Consider the following 24,447-nt stretch of genomic DNA (forward strand, 5'->3'; position numbering starts at 1 on the left):
TCTCCTTCTTTGTCAGGATTTGGAGGATCTCGCGAAGGCACTACTGCTGGTATTTCTCCAGTGCTTTGACGTGCCTGCAGTAGGTTGTCCAAGACTTTTAAGCCTGTGGAACATTGGAATCACTGCTGTCCGGTAAACCATGAACAGGTTACATATCCTGGTCCTCAATAGTCTTTCCCACAGATGGCCAATGGCTGAGCTGGCGTATTCGAGGTGATAATGAATTTTGTCATTTGGATCTGCCTTACTTGAGAAGAGGCTCCCAAGATATGGACAATGAGTTGTTGTTGTTTAGTGGCGATATTACTGGGGCAGAAACTGGTATATCAGAAAGCATTTTTCCTAGGGCACCCCTCCGCCCTAGCAGTATCACTCTATTCAGAGTCTGGACTCTCAAGGACTAGGCATATAAGATAGCCACTAATAATTCCAATAGGAATTTCAGGAGAAACATCTTTACCCAGAAAGTGGTGAGAATGTGGAACTTGCTACCATAAGGAGTGTTGACGTGAACACTTGAGATTAATTAAAGCTGGAAACTAGATAAACATGAGGGAGAAAGAAATGGAATGATTTGTAGATTGACTGAAATGAAGTTGGGCGAGAGGAGGCTTGTTTGGAACATAAGAACCAATATAGACCAGTGAGGCCAAATGGTCTGTTTCTGTGATGTAAATATGGGTGAGATTCTCTGGTCGTGTTCGGTGATGGTCGGAGAATCCCTGGTCATGACCGAAACGGGGTGGCGCCGCTTTCACGATGCTCCGCCCCCTCCAAAGCGACGTCAGGACATTGCCTGAGGCCCACCCACCAATGCTCCGCTCCCGACTGGCCGAGTTCCCAACGGATCAGTCGCGTGTGGTTTCATCCGTCAGGGACTCGGCGTGGCATCATCGGACTCAGTCTAGCGCCACCACAGTCGGTGGGAGGGCCGATCCCCAGACAGGAAGGAAGGGGCGGGGGGGGAGGAGGAGGGTGCACTAATGCATGTGAGGATGGGGAGGGTGCAGCAATGCTTCAGGGGTGGGAGGGTGCACCGATGTTGGTGGTGGTCGGGGGGGGGGGGGGTATGCACTGATGCATGTGAGTGTGGGTACACCAATGCCTTTGGGGGGGGGAGCGGATGCACCAATGCTTCTGAGGGAGGGAAGGGTGCTCCGACCATGTGGGAGTGGGTCAACCAATGCTTGTGAGGAGGAAGAGGGTGCACCAATGCTTGTGGAGGGGGTGAGGGCGCATCGATGCTTGTGGGGGAGGGGGAGGGTGCCCTGATTCCTTTGGGGGGTGGGGGTCCTCCGCGTTCAAGGGGGGTGTGAGGGGGTACAGTTTCTTTCAACGCAGATTAGGGTGCCCTTTAAAGATGGTGCCCCGATTACTGTGGAGCCAGCCTTGCCGGATGTCTTAGTCGCCGCCCGTGTGAAAATGCAAACTGCGTCCTCAGATTTCCTGTGCATACAGTGAATCTGGAGAGAAAACACAGCTCTGCAGCTGGAGAACTACGTGTTGGTTTTCAGACTGAACCTGACACTGACCAATTTTGGAAGGATTTTACCCCATGTCTGCTTATTGTATCATGGATTCCCTCGAACACCGTCATCCCCATGGAGGACATTAATGTTATTCCTCTCCTGACTTGAGTAAAGTGAAGCAGTGTTCTTTCTCTCTTCCCCTTCTCAACATGATGTGGAGATGCCAGAGTTGGACTGGGTTGGCCACAGTAAGAAGTCTTACAACACCAGGTTAAAGTCCAACAGGTTTGTTTCAAATCACTAGCTTTCAGAGCACTGCTCCTTCCTCAGGATTCACCTGGTGTTGTAAGACTTCTTACCCTTCTCAACATGATATTGAACCTGTTCAATCTTTGAAGATGTCAATTGACCTCAAATTAAATTATTTATTTTGGAATATCATATTCAATGTACCGGTTCTGAGTGTGTCAGCATCGCTGACTAGGCCATCATTTATTGCCCAATCCTAAATGCCCTTGAGAAGGTGGTGGTGAGCTGCCTTCTTGAACCGCTGCAGTCCCTGAGGTGTAGGCACATCCACAGTGCTGTTAGGGAGGGAGTTCCAAGATTTTGAACCAGTGGCAGTGAAGGAACGGTGTTGAGGCGAGGATGATGTGTGGTTTGCAGAGGAACTTGGAGTTCCCATTCTACATCTGCTGCTCATGAAAACCCATAAACTGATCCAACTAGAAAACAATGCAATCAGCCTCAAAGAAGCTTTACTTTGAACCCATGTTCTTGCTCAATAACCATATCCTTAATTATTCTTCCTTCGCAAGCAACTAAGAATTTATGGGTTAACATTTTGAGTTGAATAGGATTCTTCTTCAGAATTAGAGAGTTCTGAAATCATATCTGACTCAAAATGTTAACTCTGTTTCTCTCTGCCCAGACACTGCCAGACCTGCTGAGTATTTCCAGCACTTTCTGTTTTTATTTCATACTTCCAGCACATGTATTATTATTCATGGCTTTTGTTCCAACAGTCGATTATGGCCGAGAGTTTCACATTTCAACCACCCTCTGTTTCACAAAAATGTTTCAAGCCTCCCCTTTAATTTGCCTGCTATCCTATGGGTGCCAAACACACTGGGCCGAATCTGCTGCGAAATGGCAATTAATGGCAGATTGCCACTCTGCTCCTATTTACGTACCCTGCACTGGAACTCCTCAGAAACGTGAAGCCAACCTGTTCTTGGAGTCCTTCCTCCTCGGGCAGGAATCAGGGAAAGGCAAACCAAGCCCCCATTTTACTGCAGTAGCTACCATATTCCAGTAAATGTCCCAAAGCCACTTTGAGAAATGATAGAAAGAAGGTATGGGTGTAAGGTAAGTGGGGGAAGGGTGTAGTGTGGCAGGTGGACAGGTGATGGGGTTGGGTAGCAGGTAAGTAAGGGATATGGCGGCAGGTAAGTTAAGAAGGGGTAGGGTGGAGAAGTAAGGTGGAGCGGGCGGTGGGTAAGGTAGTCAAGTCGGGGCGGTAGCCGTGTGTCGTTGGCAGGGGGTGGAGTAGGAACTGGAAGATGGTTGGGCAGTAGTCAGGGGGTCCTGGTGGGGGGAGGGGGGGGGGGGGGGTGGGGTGGGTTCAGGGACGTCAGTAATACGTCAATTACCCAGGAGTTAAGACTTGATTAATCCTTCTAATTTTTCATGGGTAGGACCATCGCAAGTCTCCAAATCTAACTCAGAGTTTGGGAGCATCTGGGCACAGGGGAATTGCCCTTCGGAAGTTGAAACTTCCTTGGAAATGCCTGCAGAGTGTAGGGAAGTCCGAGCGGTCCTTTAGCACACATTCATGGGGTAACTCTGCGGTATGACCATCCGGAGACCAGAGGATCACGGCCAATATGGAATGGTCCTGTACTCCCCAGTATTTCATCTGCACAAACCCTTTGATCTTAAAGTGACTCCTAAATCCCAGAACATTTCTCGGTAAAAACCCAACTCATTCACCAAAGTAGCTTTAGGGAAGAGGATCTTCAGCCCCTTTACTCTGTCTGAGCATATATGTGACTCCAGGCCCCAAATAACAATGTCCTTGCCCCGTAACTGCCCCCTGAGGTAGCCCAGCAGGGCACTGAGCTGCACAAAGTCTCTGCAAAGTAGAAAGCAGCCCATTACCACCTTCTCAGGGGCATTGCAGTGTCTATATTGCAATCCAAACCTCACTTCCCAAGAATGGATAGAATTGACAAACCATTTCCCTTACCAGGCAATTTTTTGGTGAACTCGACAAGCACTTGAACATGGCTGGTGGCTGTCTCGGTGAGGAGTAGGAAATTTTCCTCAACACTGCTTCGTTGTTGCAGCTGCAGAGAAAGATAAAGAGTAGTCAACCCGGTCTGTAGAGTCCAATATTATCTATAGTTTACCGGGCAATGTGAGAACACACTAGGGCTGTCATATAGATTTGTTAAAAATTGAGCGTTACACATTATTGTGGCTTTTTTTTTGTACATTTCCATCTTCCAGTTTTATTGGTGTAACGTGGTAAACTAGCAAACAGTTTGTTTCTTATATCATGTCATATAGTCCCTACAGTGCAGAAGTAGGCCATTTAGCCCATCGGGTCCGCACCGACCCTCAAATAAGAGCACCCCACCTAGGCCCAATCCCCCACCCTATCCCCGTAACCTCACCTGTCCTTTGGATACCAAGGGGCAATTTAGCATGGCCAATGCACCTAAGTTGCACATCTTTGGACTGTGGGAAGAAACCGGAGCACCCAGAGGAAACCCACGCAGATACGTGAAGAAAATGCAAACTTCACACAGTCACCCAAGGCCGGAATTGAACCCTGGTCTCCCTGCTGCTGTGAGTCAGCAGTGCTAACCACTGTGCCACCGTGCTGCCTTAAAGTCACGTTTTCTCTTGAGAGTTTATACATTTTTGATGCCGGTGGATTGACAGTACTCCATGGACTGTGGAGCTGCTAGCGGAGAGCAAAAAATTACAAATGGAAATTGACCTGCTTTCCACTGGAAAGCAGTGAACCAGCTCCGCCAGACATGGGGGACCTTTTATGAGCATGGAGACAAGGCCTTCCGCCTACTGGCTCACAAGCTGAAAAAGCAGGTAGCCACGGGGGGGGGGGGGGGGGGATAGCACAGGTGAGGGACAGGAATGGCAGGCTAGTCACAGCACCAGATAAGAGCAATGAGGCATTTGCCACCTTCTACCAGGAGCTGTACAGCTCCCAAGTCCCAGAGAGGGACTCAATGGTGAAATGGTTTCTCGACAGACTTGCCATAGCAGTTGGTGAAGAGGAGAAGAAACAGGGAATAGAAGCATCGCTAGAACTGGGGGAAGTCATGGAGAATATCAACTCCATGCAGCCGGAGAAGGCACTGGGTCCAGACGGGTTCCCGGTGGGCTTCTAAAAACGTCTGTGGCAGCACTAGCCCCGTACCTATAGGAGATGTTCAATGATTCGCCGTTGAGTGGGGCCCTGCCGCCCACACTGGCACAGGCCTCGATATTGCTTATCCCAAAAAAAGACAAAGACCCGATGGAGTGTGGGTCATACAGACCCACCTCACTCCTGAACACTGATGCCAAAGTCCTGGCAAGGTGACTGGAGAGTTGCTTGACAGAGGTAGTCGTGGAGGATCAGTCTGGGTTTGTCAAGGACAGACAGCTAATGCTAACATCAGACGCCTGCTGACTGTGATTATGACCCCACCCGGGGAGGGGACACCAGAAGTGACAATCTCCCTAAATGCAGAGAAGGCCTTTGACTGAGTCGAATGGTGGTATCTCATGGAGGTGCTGGAACGGTTTCAGTTTGGGCCAGCGTTCTCCTTCTGGGTGAAACTCCTGTACAGCGCTCCCATGGTGAGCGAACAGACAAATGCCAGCAGCTCTGAATACTTCAGGCTGCACAGAGGCATGAGGCAGGGATGCTCACTGTCCCCACAGCCATTTGCCCTGGCAACTGAGCCACTGGCTATCGCTCTCAGGTCGTCGAAAGGGTGGAACGGCATTCGAAGTGGAAACAAAGAGTACAGTCTTGATCTGTGCAGATGATCTACTCCTCTATGTCTCAAACCCCCGAGTCAGCTTGGAAGGAATAATGGAACTCCTAAGGGAGTTTCGGTGCCTTCTCAGGTTACAAACTTAACCTGAGCAAAAGCAAAATCTTCCCCGTGGACGCCCAGGGTGGAGAATCAAAGCTGGGGAAACTGCGTTTCAATCTGGCCCAAACCATGGCCGGAATTCCCCTTTCCGGGGTCTAAGTCCCCACGCCAGCGGGAAACAGGCTCCAACCATTCCGGCATCAACAGCCCATGAAGTGCGGAATTCTCCACACTTCCGGGGGCTAGGTAGGCTAGGTGGACTCCAGAGGGATTGGCGCCGTGCCAGCCGGCGCCGAAGGGACTGCGTGAGTTCACGCACGCGCCAAAGGGCCGGCGTGATCTTGCGCATGCGCGGAACCGCCGGCATCTTTTGCCGCATGTGCTGGGGGGGGGGGGGTTCTCTTCTCCGCGCCGGCCATGGCGGAGCCCTACAGGTCACGGGCCAGGCCACTGTGGGAGGCCCCGCCCCCAGAGTCAGATCTCCCCGCCACCCCCGAGGACCGCCCCAGACTACGTACCTGCCAGTTCCCACCGGTACGTGAGCTAAGTGATTCACGCCGGCGGGACTGGCCAAAAGCGGAAGGCCACTCGGCACATCGGGGACCGGAGAATTGCCGGGGAGGTGGCCAACGGCCTCTGACTGGCGTGGCGTGAACCCCGCCGGAGAATATGGCAGCGGGCGTCGGGGCGGGATTCGCGCCACCCCCGGGGATTCTCTGACCCAGCGGGGGGGTCGGCAAATTCCGATACCTGGGGATCCAGATAGCCCACAACTGGACACGGATCCACACGTTGAACTTGTTGAGTCGAGGGAAAGAGGTAAAGAGAGACCTGCGGAGGTGGAACTCGTTCCCACTCTCCCTGGCAGGAAGAGTGCAGACAATAAAAATTAACGTGCTTCCAAGATTCCTCTTCCTATTCAGATGCCTCCCACTCTTCATCCCCAAAGCCTTCTTCACCTAGGTATAAGAACTAATTATGGTGTTTCTATGTGAGAGTACCTTTAAGAAATGGGTGTTTATAAATGGGTGTGTATATAAGTATCTGTAGTGAGAGTACCTTTAAGGAATGGGTGTTTGTTACTGCAGTGATGGAGGGTGGAGCTGGGCTGTCTGTCAGCTTTTTAATTTTGTTTTAGGCTGTTTTTTGCAGTGTGTGTTTTTGTTTCATTTTCAGAGCTGGATAGCTGCAGTCACAGCCAGAAGGTCTTTTAGAGTCTCTCTCTGTAATCTAAAGACTGTAAATCGATCCTGGTGATTTAAAACTAATAACAGTAATTACTTTAACCTGATGTGCTTCTGGTAAAAGGTGTTTTAAGTCTTATGGATGTTAAAAGGAAAGCTTAAAGGATTACTTAGTGTTGTATTCTTTGAGGGTTGTATTTGAATTAATGGTTGCTAAGATGTTCACTGTATGTTTTAAAAAGGTTAACTTGAGTTCATAGAATAAACAATGTTTTGCTTAAAAAAAATACTTTTCAATTTCTGCTGTACCACACCTGTAGAGTAGGCCGTGTGCTTCCCATACCATAATCTATTAAAAGTTGTGGGTCAGGTGAACTCCATGATACATTTTGGGGTTCTCTAACCCCTGGCCCATAACAGTATGGTGCAAAAAAAATCCCAGGATCTGTCTAAGCACCTTGCAAAGAAGGAGGAATTTGGGGGGCCTGGCACTACCCAATCTCCTATTCTACCACTGGGCGGCAAATGCAGAAAGGGTGTGAGGGTGGGCGAAAGAGCCAGAGGTGGAATGGGGGCGAATGGAGGCGACCTCCTGTATGGGGACATCCCTCCGAGCACTGGTCACACCCACCTAATTTCCTTCAGCCAAGTACCAAGAAACCCGATGGTGACGACCTCACTAACGACTTGGAACTAGCTCCGGCACCACTTTAATCTGGGTCAATGTCTGCTATGGCCCCCGTCTACAAAATCCATAAATTCAAAAAACCATAAATTCACCTCTTTCAAAGCGTGGAGACTGGACAAAGGTGCATTGACAGTAAGGGACCTCTATGTACACACCAGAGTAGAAATCCTCGGGGAACTAGCAGAAAGGTTCCAGCTCCCAAAAGGGAACGAGCTTCGATACCTGCAACTGAGGAACTTCCTTCACAAGGAGACCGCAACTTTCCTCCCAGCTACCCAAACACACCCTACCAGACAGACTGCTAGCACTGGGCGAATTAGGGGATGACAACTGCGCTGACATATACGGACGACTGCTCGAGGAGATCAGGACTCCCCTGTTGAACGAGACACGGGTAAAGTGGGAGGAGGAGCATGGAGATAAGGGGAGAACTCTGGATCGAAGCACTGCGTCGGGCGAACTCCACCTCCACATATGCAGGGCTGAGCCTAACACAGGGAATGGTAATGCACAGTCCGCACTCACAAAAACACGCATGGGCAGATTCTTCCGGAGGTGGAGGACAAATCTGAATGGTGCCAGGGAGGCCCACCCAACCACATCTACATGCTCTAGGCCTGCCCCACATGTGTCGGGTACTGAACCGCCTTTTCTGAAGCCATGTTCGGGGTTGTGGGAGTGAGGGTGGAACCATGCCCGCTGATGGCAGTCTTCGGGGTGTTGGAACAGCCAGGGCTCTTCACGGGGAGAGGGGCAGACTCCCTAGCCTTTGCCTCCCTCAATGCCCTTTGGAGACTCCTGCTCAGCTGGAGATTAGCAGCGCCATCCAAGGCCATAGACTGGCTGTCCGACTTGGTGGAATTCCGCAAATTAAAGGAAATAAAATTTGCCCACAGAGAATCGGAAGTAGGCTTCCACAATACATGGAAGCAATTTACCGGCCTCTTCGAGGACCTCTTCATGACCAGGAACTAACTAGGGGAGGGCGGGGGGAGAGGAAAGAGAGGGGGGGGGGTAAAGAACTAGACAGGAGAAAAGAAGGAGGCGGGAGGTGGAGGGGGGGGGGGGGGGGGGAAGGAGGGAGGGCGGGGGAGAAGGGGGGTCAACACCCAGAAGGCAAGGAAAACAAGTAATGAGAGGCCAAAGGGTACTGAGGGGGAGGGAGGAAATTCCACTGATGCTCCCATGGCAACTAATAGGTTACTCCCTTGTGGTCTCAAACACACCCCTGGTATATTTTAATACCATGGGGCAGTATGTATATAGTTAATAATATTGTTGTTGTAGCCGACCATTTGGAGTTTACTGGTCGGAGGATCGCCCGGGGCCGGCGTCACTCCCGCCCCCACCGTGGCCCGAATTCTCCACCACCCGGGAATCGGCAGGGGCGGGAATGGCGCCACGCCAGTCGACGGGCCGCCCGCAGCGATTCTCCAGCCCGCAATGGGCCGAAGTCCCACCGCTGACAGGCCGTTCCCGCCGGCGGGAATCAAAGCACATCTGGTGCCAGCGGGATTGGCAGCTTGGGCGGGCGCCGGGGTCCCGGGGGGGGGGGGGGGGGGGGCGCGGGGCAATCTGGCCCCGGGGGGTACTCCCACGGTGGCCTGGCCCGCGATCGGGGCCCACCAATCGGCGGGCGGGCCTGTGCTGTGGGGGCACTGTTTTTTTTCCGCAGAAGAGACCCCTTGCCCTGCGCATGCGCCGGTAATGACGTCAGCAGCAGCTGACGTACCGGCGCATGCGCCAAAGGCTGTTCGCGCCGTCCGATGGAGCGGGAGCCACTCTGGCGCGGGCCTAACCCCTAAAGGTGCGGAGAATTCCACACCTCTGGGGAAGCCCGACACCGGAGTGGTTAACGCCATTCCGTCCTGCCGGGACCCCCCCCGCCCGGCCAGGTAGGGGAGAATCCCGGCCACTGTGTATATATCTCGTGTTTTATATGTTTCCCGGGTGTTCTTACTTTTTCTGTTTTGTTATAAATACAAATGAAAATCAATAATAAAAAAATGTTTTGTTGATACAACAAAAATCAAGTAGGCTCCAAAATTAAAAAAAAACAATTCATCGACTTTGGGATGCCCTGTGGAGGTGAAAGGTACTAAATGAACGCAGGCTCTTTTTTTCAATACTTACTAATTTCTTGGTCACTTCTTGAGGGATTCGATATTTGGAAAAGGCATCGAGTATGTGCCTCAGGAGATCTTGTTGCTTCTGTGTGAATTCTATTTTATGCTAAAGGTGACAGAAACAGGGATACATGGTCAAAACCTCAACTCAAACATTAAACAAAGAATGATTTTGGTTTGGTTGGGCTAACTTTACCAGTGGATAAAATCATTTTATGCTGGACCATGTAAAAGTGGTTACTGTTAATGGGCAATTATCGAATCTAACAGTCCCCCAAGGAAGTGTCTTAGGGTCCTTTTTGTTTGTGGCTTATATTAATGACATTGATGGCCAAATTCAGCATAGTACAGTTTTAAAAAAAAAATTAGAGTATCCAATTCTTTTTTTCCAATTAAGGGGCAAGTTAGCGTGGCCAATTCACCTACCCTCACATTTTTTGGGGTTATGGAGATGGCACCCACGCAAACACGGGGAGAATATGCAAACTGTACACGGATAGTGACCTGGGGCGGGATCGAACCGTGAGTCAACAGTGCTAACCACTGTGCCACCGTGCTGCCCTCAGCACAGTACAGTTTTGAAATATCCTGATCACGTTAAAATTTATTTGGAAGTGACAAAAAATAATCCAGGGCTCTTGAACGCACTTCTTGAGAGTGAACTCTCTGAATTTGGTATAGTGGTCCAAGGAGTGACAACTTACCTTGAATGTGGCAAAGTGTTCAGTTTTCCATTTTGGCCACAACAATCCTAATTCACAGTATCATATCGATGGCCAGCCTTTAGCACATTCAACCATTGAAAAGGAATTGGGCTTGACTGTTACAAGTAACTTGAAGTTTATGAACCATGTGACTACAGCGGGCAGAAAATGTTTTATGAGCGCTAAATTCATCTTTATTGAGTCGGGATGTCGGTGTTCATCTTAAACTCTACAAGCAGCCAGTATATCCACATCTGGAGTTTTTGTATCCACAGTTTGGAATCCACAGAGTGCAAAGACGTGTTACCAGGAAAATGGGAGTCATGAGGGGAATACTTCATCAGGAACGTTTAATAATTCTTGGATTACAATCTTTCCAGTAGAGAAGATCAATTTTTGATTGAGTTGAAGTTTATAAATAGGTATAAGCCCTTGCTACCTCTAAGCCTGAAAAGTTATTTACTCTCAATTATCATCATCAGTATTAATACAGAAATTTGGTTCATGTCTTGATATTCATACTTAATTTTCAATTTATAGAATTGTTGATACTCGGAATGCTTTGTCTAATTTTGTTGTGAATGCTGGAAATGTATTGACTTTTAATACACGTGTTAGAAACATAGGGTGTGATCTAACAGAAAAGTTTCAAATTGTCATTTGTGGCGGGTTTGGCTGGGAGTTTCTCCACGGCTCTGTCGCTATCTAACTACATTTAGTCATCACTGGCGAGCTGAACTCGCTGGCCAGAACGGCTTCTCAGAAATCGGGCCACCATTGTGAAAGGGTGCCCCAACCTCTGAGTGAGCTTGAGGGTTCCCTACACACCCTCACCCATGGGCAATCTCGCCCCTCATACACATAGGCACTATCCCACACCCCCCCCCCCAAGTGATGACACCCCTCTGTGGGGTCACTAATGGCCCCCCTTTTCAGGCCTTCCCACATCACCTTTTGGGCACCCCCTTTCCAGGCCCCCCATCCTTCATCCTCCCCAACCTTCCGGAGGCCCCTTCATACCTGCCCTGCACCACCCACCATGCCTCCCCTTCCACCCTCCTTTCATGGGCACAGCCCCCCTCAAACCCTGGCTCTTGGCAGTGCCACCCTGGCATTGCCCCCTGGCAGTGCCCCTGCCGACTTTGCAGTGCCACTTATTTCTTAAGTTCTTTTATGCACCCCCCACAACCTCAGCCCTGCTTGAAATCAGAACCATTTTGCTTCTAACGCTTGTTTGGAGACATATAATTTGAACAACACATTAAAATGATAAAACCTCAAGTATTTTTACTTTGTTGTATCGGGTTGTGGATGTCACTTGTTTGGAATCCATTCCGTCGGCAGTCTCTCTGCTTGGTTGCTCTGCAGATAGTGCTGGGTTTTTCCTTAGTCGTTTCGATTTGCATTGAATTTCTGTTAACAAACCTGGAAGCACAGAATGGTATCTCTAGATTACATGGCTTCACTTCAGAGTTTTGTAGGAATGATTCAATATTCTCAGCGCTGTAGCTCCCAGCCCAACAGCAATGCTTCAATTTCAAATCCCTCCAGGGCCTCCCTTGTCATCTCCTCCAAGCCTACAGCGTCCTGAGATCTCTGCACACCAATACTTCTGCCCTTGTGACAACACTGATTTTAATCGCTTCACCATTGGTGGCTGTGCGTTCAGCTGCCTGAGCCCTAAGCTCTGAAATTCATAGAAACATAGAAACTGGGAGAGCAGGAGTAGGTCATTCGGCCCTTCGGGTCTGTTCCCCCATTCAATATGATCATGCACAGTGGTTGTCACAGCTGCCTCATGCCATCGAGGACCTGGGTTCGATCCCGGCCCTGGGTGACTGTCCGTGCGCAGTTTGCACATTCTCCCCGTGTTTGCGTGGGTTTCATCCTCACAACCCAAAGATGTGCATGGTAGGTAGGTGGATTGGCCATACTAAATTGCCCCTTAATTGGAACAAAAATGAATTGAGGACTCTTAAAAAAAAAAATTTTTTTTAATGATCATGCTGATTCTCTATCCCAATGCCATATTCCTCTTTTCTCCCCAGACCCCTTTATACCATTAAAATCTTTTTAAAATCTCTCTTGAATACATTCAGTGACTTGGCCTCCACCATCTTCTGTGGTCGAGAATTCCACAGGTTCACTGCCCTTTTAATGAAGAAAGTTTTCCTCATCTCAATCCTCCCTAAACCTCTCCATCTCTTTCTCTCCTCTTTTAAGATCCCCCTTAAAACCTACCACTTTGACAGGACTTTTAGTCCCTTGTCCTAATGTCTCCTATGTAGCTGGGTGTCAAATATTGTTAGATAATTGCTGCTGAAATGGCTTGAGATATTTTAGTCAGGCGCTATATAAACATCAATTTTCATTGTCCAAAATATAGTGCTCCCCCTACCTCCAGATCAGTGAGCTGTCAATTAGGAGCGTTTCCCCACCTCACAAAATTGAGGACTGACCATGAGAGCAGTTCGATTCCCTCACTGACACCTGTGAGAGGGCACAGCACTGGTCCAATTTACGCTGGAATTGAAAACTTTTTTTTTATTTGTTCATGGGAAGTGGACGTCGTAGGCTGTGCCAGCATGTATTGCCCATCCCTTATTGCCCTTGAGGGGGCAGTTAAGAATCAACCATATTACTGTGGTCTGGAGTCACATGCAGGCCAGACCGGGTAAGGAGGGCAGATTTCCTTCCCTAAAGGACATTAGTGAACCAGATGTTTTTTTCCGACAATGTTTTCATGGTCATTGTTAGACCTTTTAGTTCCCGATATTTTATTGAGATTAAATTCCATCACCTACTGTGGGATTCAAATCCAGGTCATAGATCATTATCCTGGGTGTCTGGATTACTAGTCCAGTGACAATACCATTATGCCACCACCTCCCCGAGGAGCTCTCGACGTTTCTTTGATAAAATTCTATCAATAAATATGCCCATTAATTTAACCCTGTTAATGGGTTGAGACGGTTGGATAACAATAACTTGTATTTATATTGTGCCTTTAACATGGTAAAATGAGCCAAGGTGCTTCAAGAGAGTGTTAAAACTGAGCCAAAGAAGGAGATATCAGGCCAAGTGCCTAAAGCTAGGTCAAGAAATTGGTTTTAAGGGGCTGTCGAAGGAAACAAAAGAGGTTAAGGAAAGGCGGTGGCACAGTAATATCAGCACTGGACTCATAATCCAGAGACCCAGGGTACTGCTCTGGGATGTAAGTTTGAATCCCACCACAGCAGATGGTGAAATTTGAATTCAATAAAAATCTGAAACCATTGTCGGTTGTTGCAAAAATCTATCTGCTTCAGTAAGGTTCTTGACGGAAGGAAATCTGTCATCCTTCTGTTGTGACCCCAGACCCATATATGTGATTGACTCTGAAATGGCCAAGCAAGTCACTCAGTTAAAGGTCACATAGGGATGGGCAATAAATGCTGGCCTTGCTAGTGACACCCACATCCAATGAAAGAATTAAAAAAAAAAATTCCAGAGGTTAGGGCCTGGGCAGCTGACGGTATGGCTGCCAGTAGCAGAGAGACTAAAATTAGAGAAATCAGAATTGGAAGGATCTCAGAGTGTTGTGGTGATGGAGGTGGTCACCGAGATAGAGAGGGACGAGGCTATGAAGGGAGTTGAACATGGGAGAACTAGCATTTTAAATCTGAGACATTGCTTAATTAGGAACCAGTGAAGGTCAGTGAGCACAGCGGGTGATGGGTGACTGGAGAGAGTTAGTAACAGGCAGCAATGTTTCAGATGAGCTCAGGTGTATGGATGGTGGTGGCTGTTCAGGAGAGTACTGGAATACACAAGCCCTTACACTGTTTATAAATAATAGTGATGTTCAATTCATGAGCAACTTGAGCAGCCCAGCTTGGGGATCAGTGTTTCCATTACTCATTGCCTGGAATAGCACCATCTCACTCATCATTGAGATCTCACACAGCTTTTAATGTAACCTAGCTTGCATCGAGCTTCCAGCCCCTACTTAGTACCTGACCTTTAAACCTTGCTGAAAATTAAGTCTTGACTCTACCAAGCTTTTACTGAAATGTCACTTTAAAACGAGAGGCGGATGGTCATTGTCAGAGCTTTCAACTCAGGGCTATATTTTACTCATCTAACTGTGCGAGGTAAAAGTGATATTTGCTAATGTTGGCACAGAGGTGGAAGCAGTGATAGAATCAATCTAGACCTACCCTGTTCACAATAGTTGGGAGTAATGTTTCGGTGAAAAAGTCAGAGTTAAATGGGAGAGAAGTTTGGAGATCGAAAATTAGGGTTGGTAGCCTTGCTGCCACAATAACCCTAACAATCAGCCAGGAAACAAAGACAGTCAGGATAATTTCTCCTCCACATGGTTACCAGAATCACCATCCCTCTTATACTCTTTCAACTCAAGAATTTATAGAAATTTTTCTAGCTGAAAAGGGAGTCAAGAAATATTGGGATAGAGTTTGGTCCTCGTAAAAGGCAAAAATGAACAATTTTTTGGATGTTGCCTCAAAAGATGCAACACTACTGTCCCTCAATACTGTGCCTCCGACAGTGGCGTGCTCCCTCAATACTGTCCCTCTGAAGTACAGTGCCCCCTCAATAATGTCCCTCTGACAGTGCAGCACTCCCTCAGTACTGATTCTCTGACAGTGCAGCACTCCCTCAGTACTGACCCTCTGACAGTGCAGCACTCCCTCAGTACTGTCCCTCTGACAGTGCAGCACTCCCTCAGTACTGACCCTCTGACAGTGCAACACTTCCTCAATGCTGTCCCTCTGACAGTGCAGCACTCCCTCAGTACTGACTCTCTGACAGTGCAGCACTCCCTCAGTACTGACCCTCTGACAGTGCAACACTTCCTCAATGCTGTCCCTCTGACAGTGCAGCACTCCCTCAGTGCTGACCCTCTGACAGTGCAGAACTCCCTCAATACTGTCCCTCTGATAGTGCAGCACTCCCTCAGCACTGTCACTCTGACAGTGCAGCACTCCCTCAGTACTGTCCCTCTGACAGTGCAGAACTCCCTCAATACTGTCCCTCTGATAGTGCAGCACTCCCTCAGTACTGTCCTTCTGACAGTGGAGTGCTCCCTCAACACTACAAGCTTTATCCGGTGACCTGGAAAATATTTATCCCTCATAGAATCATAGAATTTACACTGCAGAAGGAGGCCAGTCAAAGAACAAAGAACAAAGAAAAGTACAGCACAGGAACAGGCCCTTCGAGCCTCCAAGCCCGTGCCGACCATGCTGCCCGTCTAAACTAAAATCTTCTACACTTCCGGAATCCGTATCCCTCTATTCCCATCCTATTTATGTATTTGCCAAAATGCCCCTTAAACGTCACTATCGTCCCTCCTTCCACCACCTCCTACGGCAGCGAGTTCCAGCACCCACTATCCTCTGTGTAAAAACCTTGCCTCATACATCTCCTCTAAACCTTGCCCCTTGCACCTTAAACCTATGCCCCCTAGTAATTGACCTTTCTACCCTGGGAAAAAGTCTCTAACTATCCACCCTGTCTATGCCCCCCATAATTTTGTAGTCGGCCCATCGAGTCTGCACCAGCCCTTGGAAAGAGCACCCTACTTAAGCTCACACCTCCACCCTAACCCAGTAACCCAACCTAACCTAACCTTTTTGGACACTAAGGGCAATTTAGCATGGCCAATCCACCGAACCTGCACATCTTTTGGCTGTGGGAGGAAACCGGAGCACCCGGAGGAAACCCACGCAGACACGGGGAGAATGTGCACTCGCACAGACAGTGACCCAAGCCGGGAATCGAACCTGGGACCCTGGAGCTGTGAAGCAACAGTACTAACCACTGTGCTACCATGCTGCCCACAGGGCAGGGGATGATTAATGGTATATCACAGGGATCTGTGTTGGGGCCTCAATTATTCACACTATTCATTAATGACTTGGGTGATGGCATAGAAAGTCATATATCCAAAATTTGGGGATGATACAAAGTTAGGTGGCGTTTGAAACCGCCTAGGTGATAGCATAAAATTGCAAGGCGATATTGACAAACTAGGTGAATGGGAAAAATTATGGCAGATGGAATTTAATGTAAGCAAGTGTGAGGTTATCCATTTTGGACTAAGGATAGAGCAGAATACTTTCTAAATGGAAAGCAGTTAGGTACAGTGAATGTCCAAAGAGACTTGGAGGTTCAGGTGCATAGATGCCAGGAACAAATACAGAAAATAATCAAAAAGGCGAATGGAATGCCAGGCTTTATATCTGGAGGATTGGAGTATAAAGCCACAGAAGTTATGCTGCAGCTATACAAAATCCTGGTTAGACCCCACTTGGGGTACTGTGAGCAGTTCTGGGCACCACACCTTAGGTAGCATATACTGGTCTTGGAGGGAGTGCAATGTAAGTTTACAAAATTATACCTGGGTTATAGGGGTTGAGTTACGAGGAGAGATTAGTCAAATTAGGCCTGTCTTCACTAGAATTTGGAAGATTAAGTAGTGATCTGATCTAAGTATTCAAGATATTAATAGGAAAAGCAGCGTGTATTCTCCAGCGCCGGTTTTCGGGTGGGGGTGGGGATCACTCTGTTGGCAGCGGCCCCCTGAGCCCCAATGAGCCGAGCGGCCGTTCATTTCTGGCCAGGCCCAGTGGCGTGGATTGGACATGATCCCACACGGCGGAACCTGGCAGGTACGTTGGCTGGTGCAGTCCTCGGGGGGGGCAAGGGCGGATCCAACCCCGGGGGGCCCCCATGGTGGTCTCGCCCGCGATCGGGGCCCACCGATCTGCGGGCGGGCAAGTGCCATGGGGGCACTTCTTCCTTCTGCGCCGGCCCCTGTAGGGCTCCACCATGGCCGGTGCAGGGAAGACACCCCCCTGTGCATGCGCCAGAATACGCCGGCCGGTCTGCGCGTGCGCTGAACCACGCCAGCGGTTCTGCACACGCGGTAACTCGAGCAGTCTCTTCGGCACTGGCTGACGCTGCACCAACTCCTCCGCCGCCGGCCTAGCGCCTGGAAGTGCTGAGAATTCCGCAACTTCCATTCGGCTCGACGCCGGAGTGGTTTGCGCTGTTTTTTACGCCGGCGTTGGGCCATCCCACCCATTCGGGAGAATCCCACCCAGGGTAGATAAAGATAAACTATTTCTACTGGTTGGAGATTCTAAAAATCGGGTCCATAGTCTAAAAATTAGAGCTCGACCATTCAGGAAAGATGTTAGGAAGAACTTCTTCACTCAAAGGGTGGTAAAGATTTGGAACTCTCACTCACAAACAGCAGTTGAAGCTAGAACAGTTGCTAATTTTAAATTTAAGATAGATAGAATTTTGTTTACCAAAAATATTAAGGGATATGGGCAAAAGGCAGGTATATGGAGAGTCTCAATAAATGGTAGACAGGCACGAGGGGCTGAATGGGCTACTCCTGTTCCTATGTTCCTAGTGTGCGGCATTGTCAGAGGGACAATGACGAGGGAGTGCTGTACTGACCGGCTGGTGTTACAGAATTACTCGTCCATCCAATTCCATGGTAACCCCTTTATGGGCCTAAACTCCGGCTCCATATTTCGGTGGCAGTTACAATTTTTACCCTCTAGGCCTGTGACCAGATTTATTTACTGTATCTGCTACTTTTGAAATTGAAGGTTCAAGTTTATGATAGTGATCATTTTTATAACATACCGCAATGTGTAGCTTAGGCTGCAACAGGGAATTATAAGGTTTATTGTTACAACGATCATGGTATGCAACGGAGAGTGTGATAACATGTATTGAGAGATTGGCGCTGAGGGTTAAGATTGATACCTGTCATGAGCCAGTGTTGATAGCAAATCTCTCCTTAATGAGTCTGTACGGATTGCTTTCCGATATGTGGACAGCACAAAAGGTGATCTTTCTGAGAGTGTTGGCCACAGCCACCCTTTCAGTGTGCCAGCCACAGCCAACCTATCAATGTGCCAGCCACAGCCAACCTATCAATGTGCCAGCCACAGCCAACCTATCAATGTGCCAGCCACAGCCAACCTATCAATGTGCCAGCCACAGCCAACCTATCAATGTGCCAGCCACAGCCAACCTATCAATGTGTCAGCCACAGCCAACCTATCAATGTGCCAGCCACAGCCAACCTATCAATGTGTCAGCCACAGCCAACCTATCAATGTGCCAGCCACAGCCAACCTATCAATGTGCCAGCCATAGCCACCCTCCACAGATCGAGATGAGGAGAAATTTATATATTCCAGGCAGGGTTCGATAAATTTTTGAAAGGAATTATGGGATATGGGGAAAGTACCAGAAAGTGGAGCTGAGATAGCAGATCAGACATGCTGCAGGATTCTCCATTAGAGGAATCCTCTGCTCCGCTGGCAGTGCACCCACATCCGCGGGTTTCCTGATGGCGTGGGTTGGCTCAATAAGAAACGCTGTTGGCCGGCTGCGGCAATGGAGAAGCCCACGGCTGGCAGGGGCGCGCCGCATTGGACAATGGGGCTGGCATGACAGAGAATCCTGCCCATAGTCTTGTTAAATGACGAATATTTGGCTCCTGTTTCTGTTTCCTGTGCTATTTAAGTCTATCTAGGCTATTTCAGTCGTAACTTGACTTATGGAACAGGAGTCATGTGGAGGGGTGACAGACTCCCTTGACACAAAAGGCTTTCGTGACTCTTTGAATTTATGGTCAGTTTTCTGACACCAAACCAAAATTGGACCAGATCTGTTGACTTTAATTTCATAACTTGCGTAACTTTCATTCACAAGATGTGGGCATTGGAACTTAACATTAAGCAGAAAACAAACTGGATCAGCCGCCCTATAGAAAGGCCTAAAAATTAGCTTTCAATTACTTCAGGACATTTACAACCAATGAACTGTCCTCACCGTTTTAAATAGTATTTTAAACAGCAAGCTGATGTGATCTGGAATGTGTTTCCTGAAAGGCCGATAGACACTGTTTCAATAGGAGCTTTCAAAAAGGAATTGGATAAATACTTGAAGGGGGAAAATTATAGATTGAAGGAGAAAGAGCAGGAATAGTAAGAATAATCAGAGAGTTTTTCAAAGAACCAATAGGCATGAAGGGACAAATGACCTCTCAAACTCTGGTCCAATGTCCTTCAGAAAACAGTGCTTCCCTAAACCATTCATGCCCTTGCAATCGCAGAAGGTGCAACACCTTCCCCTTTTCCTCCTCTCTCCTCACTGCCCAAGGGGACAAACACTCCTTTCAGGTGAAGCAACATTTCACTTACACCTCCTGCTATTTGGAACACTGTATTCACTGCTCTCAATGTGGTCTCCGCTGTATTGGGGAGACTAAACACAGACTGGGGTGAGTGCTTTGCAGAGCATCTTTGCTCCATCCGCAAGCATGACCCCAACCTTCTCGTCGCTTGCCATTTCAACTCAGTATCTTCCTCTCATGCCCACAATGCTCCAGTGATGCCAATACAAACTGGAACAAAAACTCATCTTCCAATAAAGCCCATTACAGCAACACTGAGTTCAAGAGCTTGACAGTAAACTTTCCCCACTCCATCTTAAACCGCCCTCCCCCTGCCTTTTTACAGTTTATCATTTGTTTTTCAGCTCCCTGATCTGCTCCAACACAATCCCACCCTTAGTCCTTGGCTGCTTAGTTGCTCCCATTAACACATTCTGCTATCTCACCTTTTGTCACTATTCGCACTCCTCGTCTCCTAAAGGCACCATTAGCACTCCCCTTTGTCTTCTGACAATGACAAATTTGTCCATGTCTCCTTTGCCCCAACCTATCCCTATTCTTCTATTCCGTCCCAACTCTTCCACCCCCTTTCTAACTGTATAATTCTTTATACTTCAACCTTCCTTCAGTTCTGTAGAAGAGTCATTTAGACCCAAAACCTTAACCTTAGCTTTGGACTTGACTAATTCAATGCTCTTCTGGCCAGTCTCCCATTTTCCACCCGATACACAATTGTGCCCCTCTCAAGCACTGCTGTTCATATCTTAACTTGCTCAGAATCTCATTTACCTTTCACCCCTTTGCTTCACTGGTTCCCCATTAGATTACACACCAATTTTAAAACTTTCATCTTTGTTTTCAGGGAGTTGTTTAGCTCAGTTGCCTGGAGTGTGTTGTAAAATGATGCCAGTGTCACCATACTGACTGTACTAGCTCATGGAGATCTGTCGGCCTCCTTGCCTTGCCCCATGCTTGCAGAATCATTCCCCTCAAGCTTTATATAACCAATTGTCTCCCTCAAATAGAGAAAGATGCCTATGGGCCTTTATGAGCTACGGCTAATTATCTGCATCTTTATCTTCAAATCTAGTCCTATAACCCTCAGATCACTACACTCCTACAATTCTGGACATCATTTCAATCGCTCCACCGTTGATATCTATGCCTTCAACTGCCAAGACCCTCAATTCTGGTATTTCCTCCTGAAACCTCTTTGTCTCTCTCACTCTCTTTCTTCCTTTAAGACGCTCCTTTAAAAAAACTCTTTTATCAAGATTCTGGTTATTTGTCTTAATATCTTCTGAATGTGGCTCAGTGGCAATCTTGTTTGAAGTGGTCATGCCTTAAGTTGCCTCGGACTTAGGTTCTGGAATTACTTTCACAAACCTCTTCATGTCTTATCCCCCTTGGAATCACTTTAAACCCTATTGCTTTGAACAAGATTTTTGTCACGTGTGCTTATGATTCCTTTTTTAGTTCAGTGTTAGTTCCTTTAGTCAGATTGTGTGGGATATCTTGCTCCATTAAAGGTGCTATATGAATGCAAGTTTTTGTTGACCTATTTAAGGAGGTTCCTTTGGGCATATTTGGATTAGTGAGTTGAACACGTCAGGATACTTACACTCGGCCAGCATTCCTACATCCTTGCACTTCTTCAAGCGACACTCCTGGCACCTCCGCCTCATGTACATGTCCATCTCACAGTTCCCTCCATTCTTACACTTGTACACTGCATTCTTAGTGATGCTACGACGGAAGAATCCTGGGGAGATTGTAAAAAGAAAAAAAACACTCAAAAATGTGTGGCTCAGAGAGTCAATGCTGGTTCACCTAAATTCATGTCAGCAAAAGTTCATTAAAATGAAATAAAATGGAAAAAAGGCAATTGATTTTTTTTAATGAAACAAATAACCCCTTTCAGATGGTTTAATGCAGACAGAGGATTATTTTAACCTTTGATAATATTGGAGTATCATTTGAATTACAATCTCATGCCCTGGAATTGACATTTGAAGCTGGAACTCTCTTGCTAACTGAACCAAGCAGCGACTCAAACACTTGGAACTTGAGGCACAAAAGTGAGGGGGATTGGAAATTTGACACCAGGGACTAGTAGTCAGCTTGTTGTGCCCCCCCCCCCCCCCCCTAGTAATAAACTGATATTGGGTTCTTGTTGCACTCATGCACCATCCCTAGTTGTCTTGAGAAGGTGATGGTGATGGAACCCGCTTTCTCCCTGAGCTCCTGGTGGAGAGTTTGCTACTATTCAGTAATTTTCTAGGTCACCTCAGAGGGTGGTTTACAGGTGAGCATGTCGGTATGGATCTGGGGTCACATGTAAGCTATGTAAGATACGGACGGCATTTACTTGCCTGGGTTTTTACAATAGCCCAATCATAATCACTTCTCCCGAGATTAGCTTTTTGCTTCCGATTTGGGATTCAGTTTCTCAAATTGGGATTTGTCCTCACGGCACATCTGTGTCCCTGTTGCACTAACTGATATTCAGCTTGCTGCACCCTAAGTGTTAAACTGATGTTGTAAAAGCCTTTTGATTATCATTTCTCTAATGGTCGTGTTGATCCACAATGTTAATTGATCACCCAACCAGCAAACTGCAAATCTCCCTCAATTAGTGCTACAGGATTACAGTAATGATGTTGCTGGAGTGAGAATTTAGTACAACATTACAAATCCCAACACAGTATTTTGAGAATCTGAATCCAGAACTGGAAGCAGAAAGTTAATTATCAAATAAGTTTGTCCATTCCGAATGCAAGTCGTTTTTTTCATTTGAACTGTCTGATGCAATTGTTTACCCCCCCACCCACCCCCGCACACACTCTCCTGGTAGGCACCGTTCTCGATTAACAATGATATTAGTCATACTCTGAACACAGTGTGGGTCAATGTTACTGAAATTTGTCCCAAGTGTCAGCTAACAACGAAACAAAGCAGAAGGAAACTGCAGTCCACTGGCTAAAACCATCAATATAACTAATGAACCATCACCTCTACCACATGAGTCCTTTATATTACTTTTAAACCCCTCATGAGATTGTTACTCCTTTTACCATCAATTACAGAGTTACATAAATAATATAAAATGCAGTCCAAATTTAAACTACTTTATTTTAATTATAAGACTGTTTATGTATCTTTCTGGACATAAAATGTAAATGTTATTTCTTTATGTCGAAAAAGCCTTCCCACATTACCTGGTTATTAGACAACATAAAAGAAAAGGCAATTATAAAGAGGGTTCAGAAACAGAGGAACCTGGCTGTATATGTGTTCAAATTGTTGACAGGTTGAGGAAGTGATTAATAAGGCATAAAGGAACCACAAATTTATTACTAGAAGCGTAGAACACAAAAGCAAGTGATTTATGAAACACTGGTTCCCAGTCTCGACTGGAGTATGTGTCCAATTCTGGCCATTTTACTTTAGGAAAGATGTGAAGGGATTTGAGAGCATTCGGAAAAGATACATCAGAATGTCCTGTGGATGGGGGGTTTAAGTTGCAAGGCTGGTATGGTAATACTGGGCTGGTCTCTTTAGAGAAGAGAAGATGAAGAAGAGATATTGATAGTGGTGTTCAAAATTATGGGGGTGGTCAGGACCGAGTAGATAGAGAAAACCTGTTCCCATTGGCTGAAGGGTGGGGAACCAAAGGACTCTGATTTAAGGTGATTGGTCAATGAACCAACAGCGACAGCAGGAAAAACGTCTTTACACAGCGAGGGGTTAGGATCTAGAATTCGCTACCTGGGAGTGAGGTAGTAACAGGTTCAGTCGTGGCTGTCAAAAGGGAATTGGATGAATATCATAAGAAAACAGATTTGCAGAGCCATGGGGAAAAGGCAGGAGGCAGAAATAGCTGAGCTGCCCTTGTGGAGAGCCAGTACAGACATGATGGGCTGAATGGCCTCCTTCTATGCTTCAACTCCTTCTACGCTTTAACCATTCTATTATTATATGATCAGATACATATTTCCACCATTTAGTTATATTTGTGGCTTTCTCCTCGCACTTTAAACTTGTATTCCAAGCTAGCTAAAACTTTATAAGCAGTTGAAACCTTATCGAGAAACTTCTCCGATGTCACAGTTAGTGTGGATGTGATGTCATGCCTCCGTACCAAGTTTCATTCTCCCATCATCCCTGTGCTCGTTGACCTACATTAGTTCCCAGTCCAACAATGCCTCACATTTAAAATTCTAATCCTTGTTTTCAAAAACCTCTGTTGAGAATCCAGACCTGACCCCAACATATGTTGAGATACCGGACAAGAACCCCAAACACTTTTTAAATTTTGTAAAACTATGAGGAAAGGAGTGATTCCACTGACCAATAGGTATATTTTTTTATTGAAACAACCTTTATTCTTAACATGGGATTAAACACATTAACATCAGAGAAAATAGCTTACAATTAACAGTTAAACAATTCTTAACAATAAAAGGAAACACTATAACTTCTGATACTTTCCCTATTTCCAGTAAGTACAATTCAAAAACCACATATAAATAAAGTTAGCAAACACAGCGATACTTGCTATCCTCTGGTTAGAGATTCCTTGGAAAGACTGCTTGGAGAAAGAGATAAACCCTTTCAAGCACCAGCTGTAGTCTTGCTGTCTTTTGGAGACTACTGCTTAACCTGAGAGCCTGTGGCAAATGTGCCTGCTCAGTTTCAAGCTTCTAACAAAACTAAAAGCTAAACTGTCTGCTACAGACCTGGTTCCTCCCAGTAATTATATAATCTCTATCCCACTAACTGGGTTATGGCCATTTTACTATGGCTAACCACAACTCCTCAATTATCTAAACCCCAGCGTTCCATTAGCCTTATATAGGTAAACAATATACATGATTGGAATGAATGATGATCTCACTTTTACAACATCTTAATTGCCACAGAGTCTGGATACCTAGACTATTTCATAATATT

The 24,447-nt window shown here is 47.0% G+C and overlaps 1 protein-coding gene across 4 annotated transcripts in view; it reads right to left on the minus strand.

Moving 5' to 3' along the window:
- nr1h4 (nuclear receptor subfamily 1, group H, member 4) overlaps positions 1-24,447 on the minus strand; it is a 108,789-nt gene that overhangs the window by 36,758 nt on the left and 47,584 nt on the right. For 3 of the 4 annotated variants that reach the window (XM_038781013.1, XM_038781015.1, XM_038781014.1), the window contains 4 exons: positions 21,116-21,256; positions 11,578-11,711; positions 9,590-9,688; positions 3,718-3,817 (listed from right to left, as the gene is read on the minus strand). In XM_038781013.1, coding sequence (XP_038636941.1) covers positions 3,718-3,817; positions 9,590-9,688; positions 11,578-11,711; positions 21,116-21,256 — 474 coding nt within the window. The remainder of the gene's footprint in view (positions 1-3,717; positions 3,818-9,589; positions 9,689-11,577; positions 11,712-21,115; positions 21,257-24,447) is intronic. The other variant, XM_038781016.1, reaches the window with a different exon arrangement.

Source organism: Scyliorhinus canicula, chromosome 20 (genome assembly GCF_902713615.1).
Source record: "Scyliorhinus canicula chromosome 20, sScyCan1.1, whole genome shotgun sequence".
Taxonomy (NCBI): Eukaryota; Metazoa; Chordata; class Chondrichthyes; order Carcharhiniformes; family Scyliorhinidae; genus Scyliorhinus; species Scyliorhinus canicula.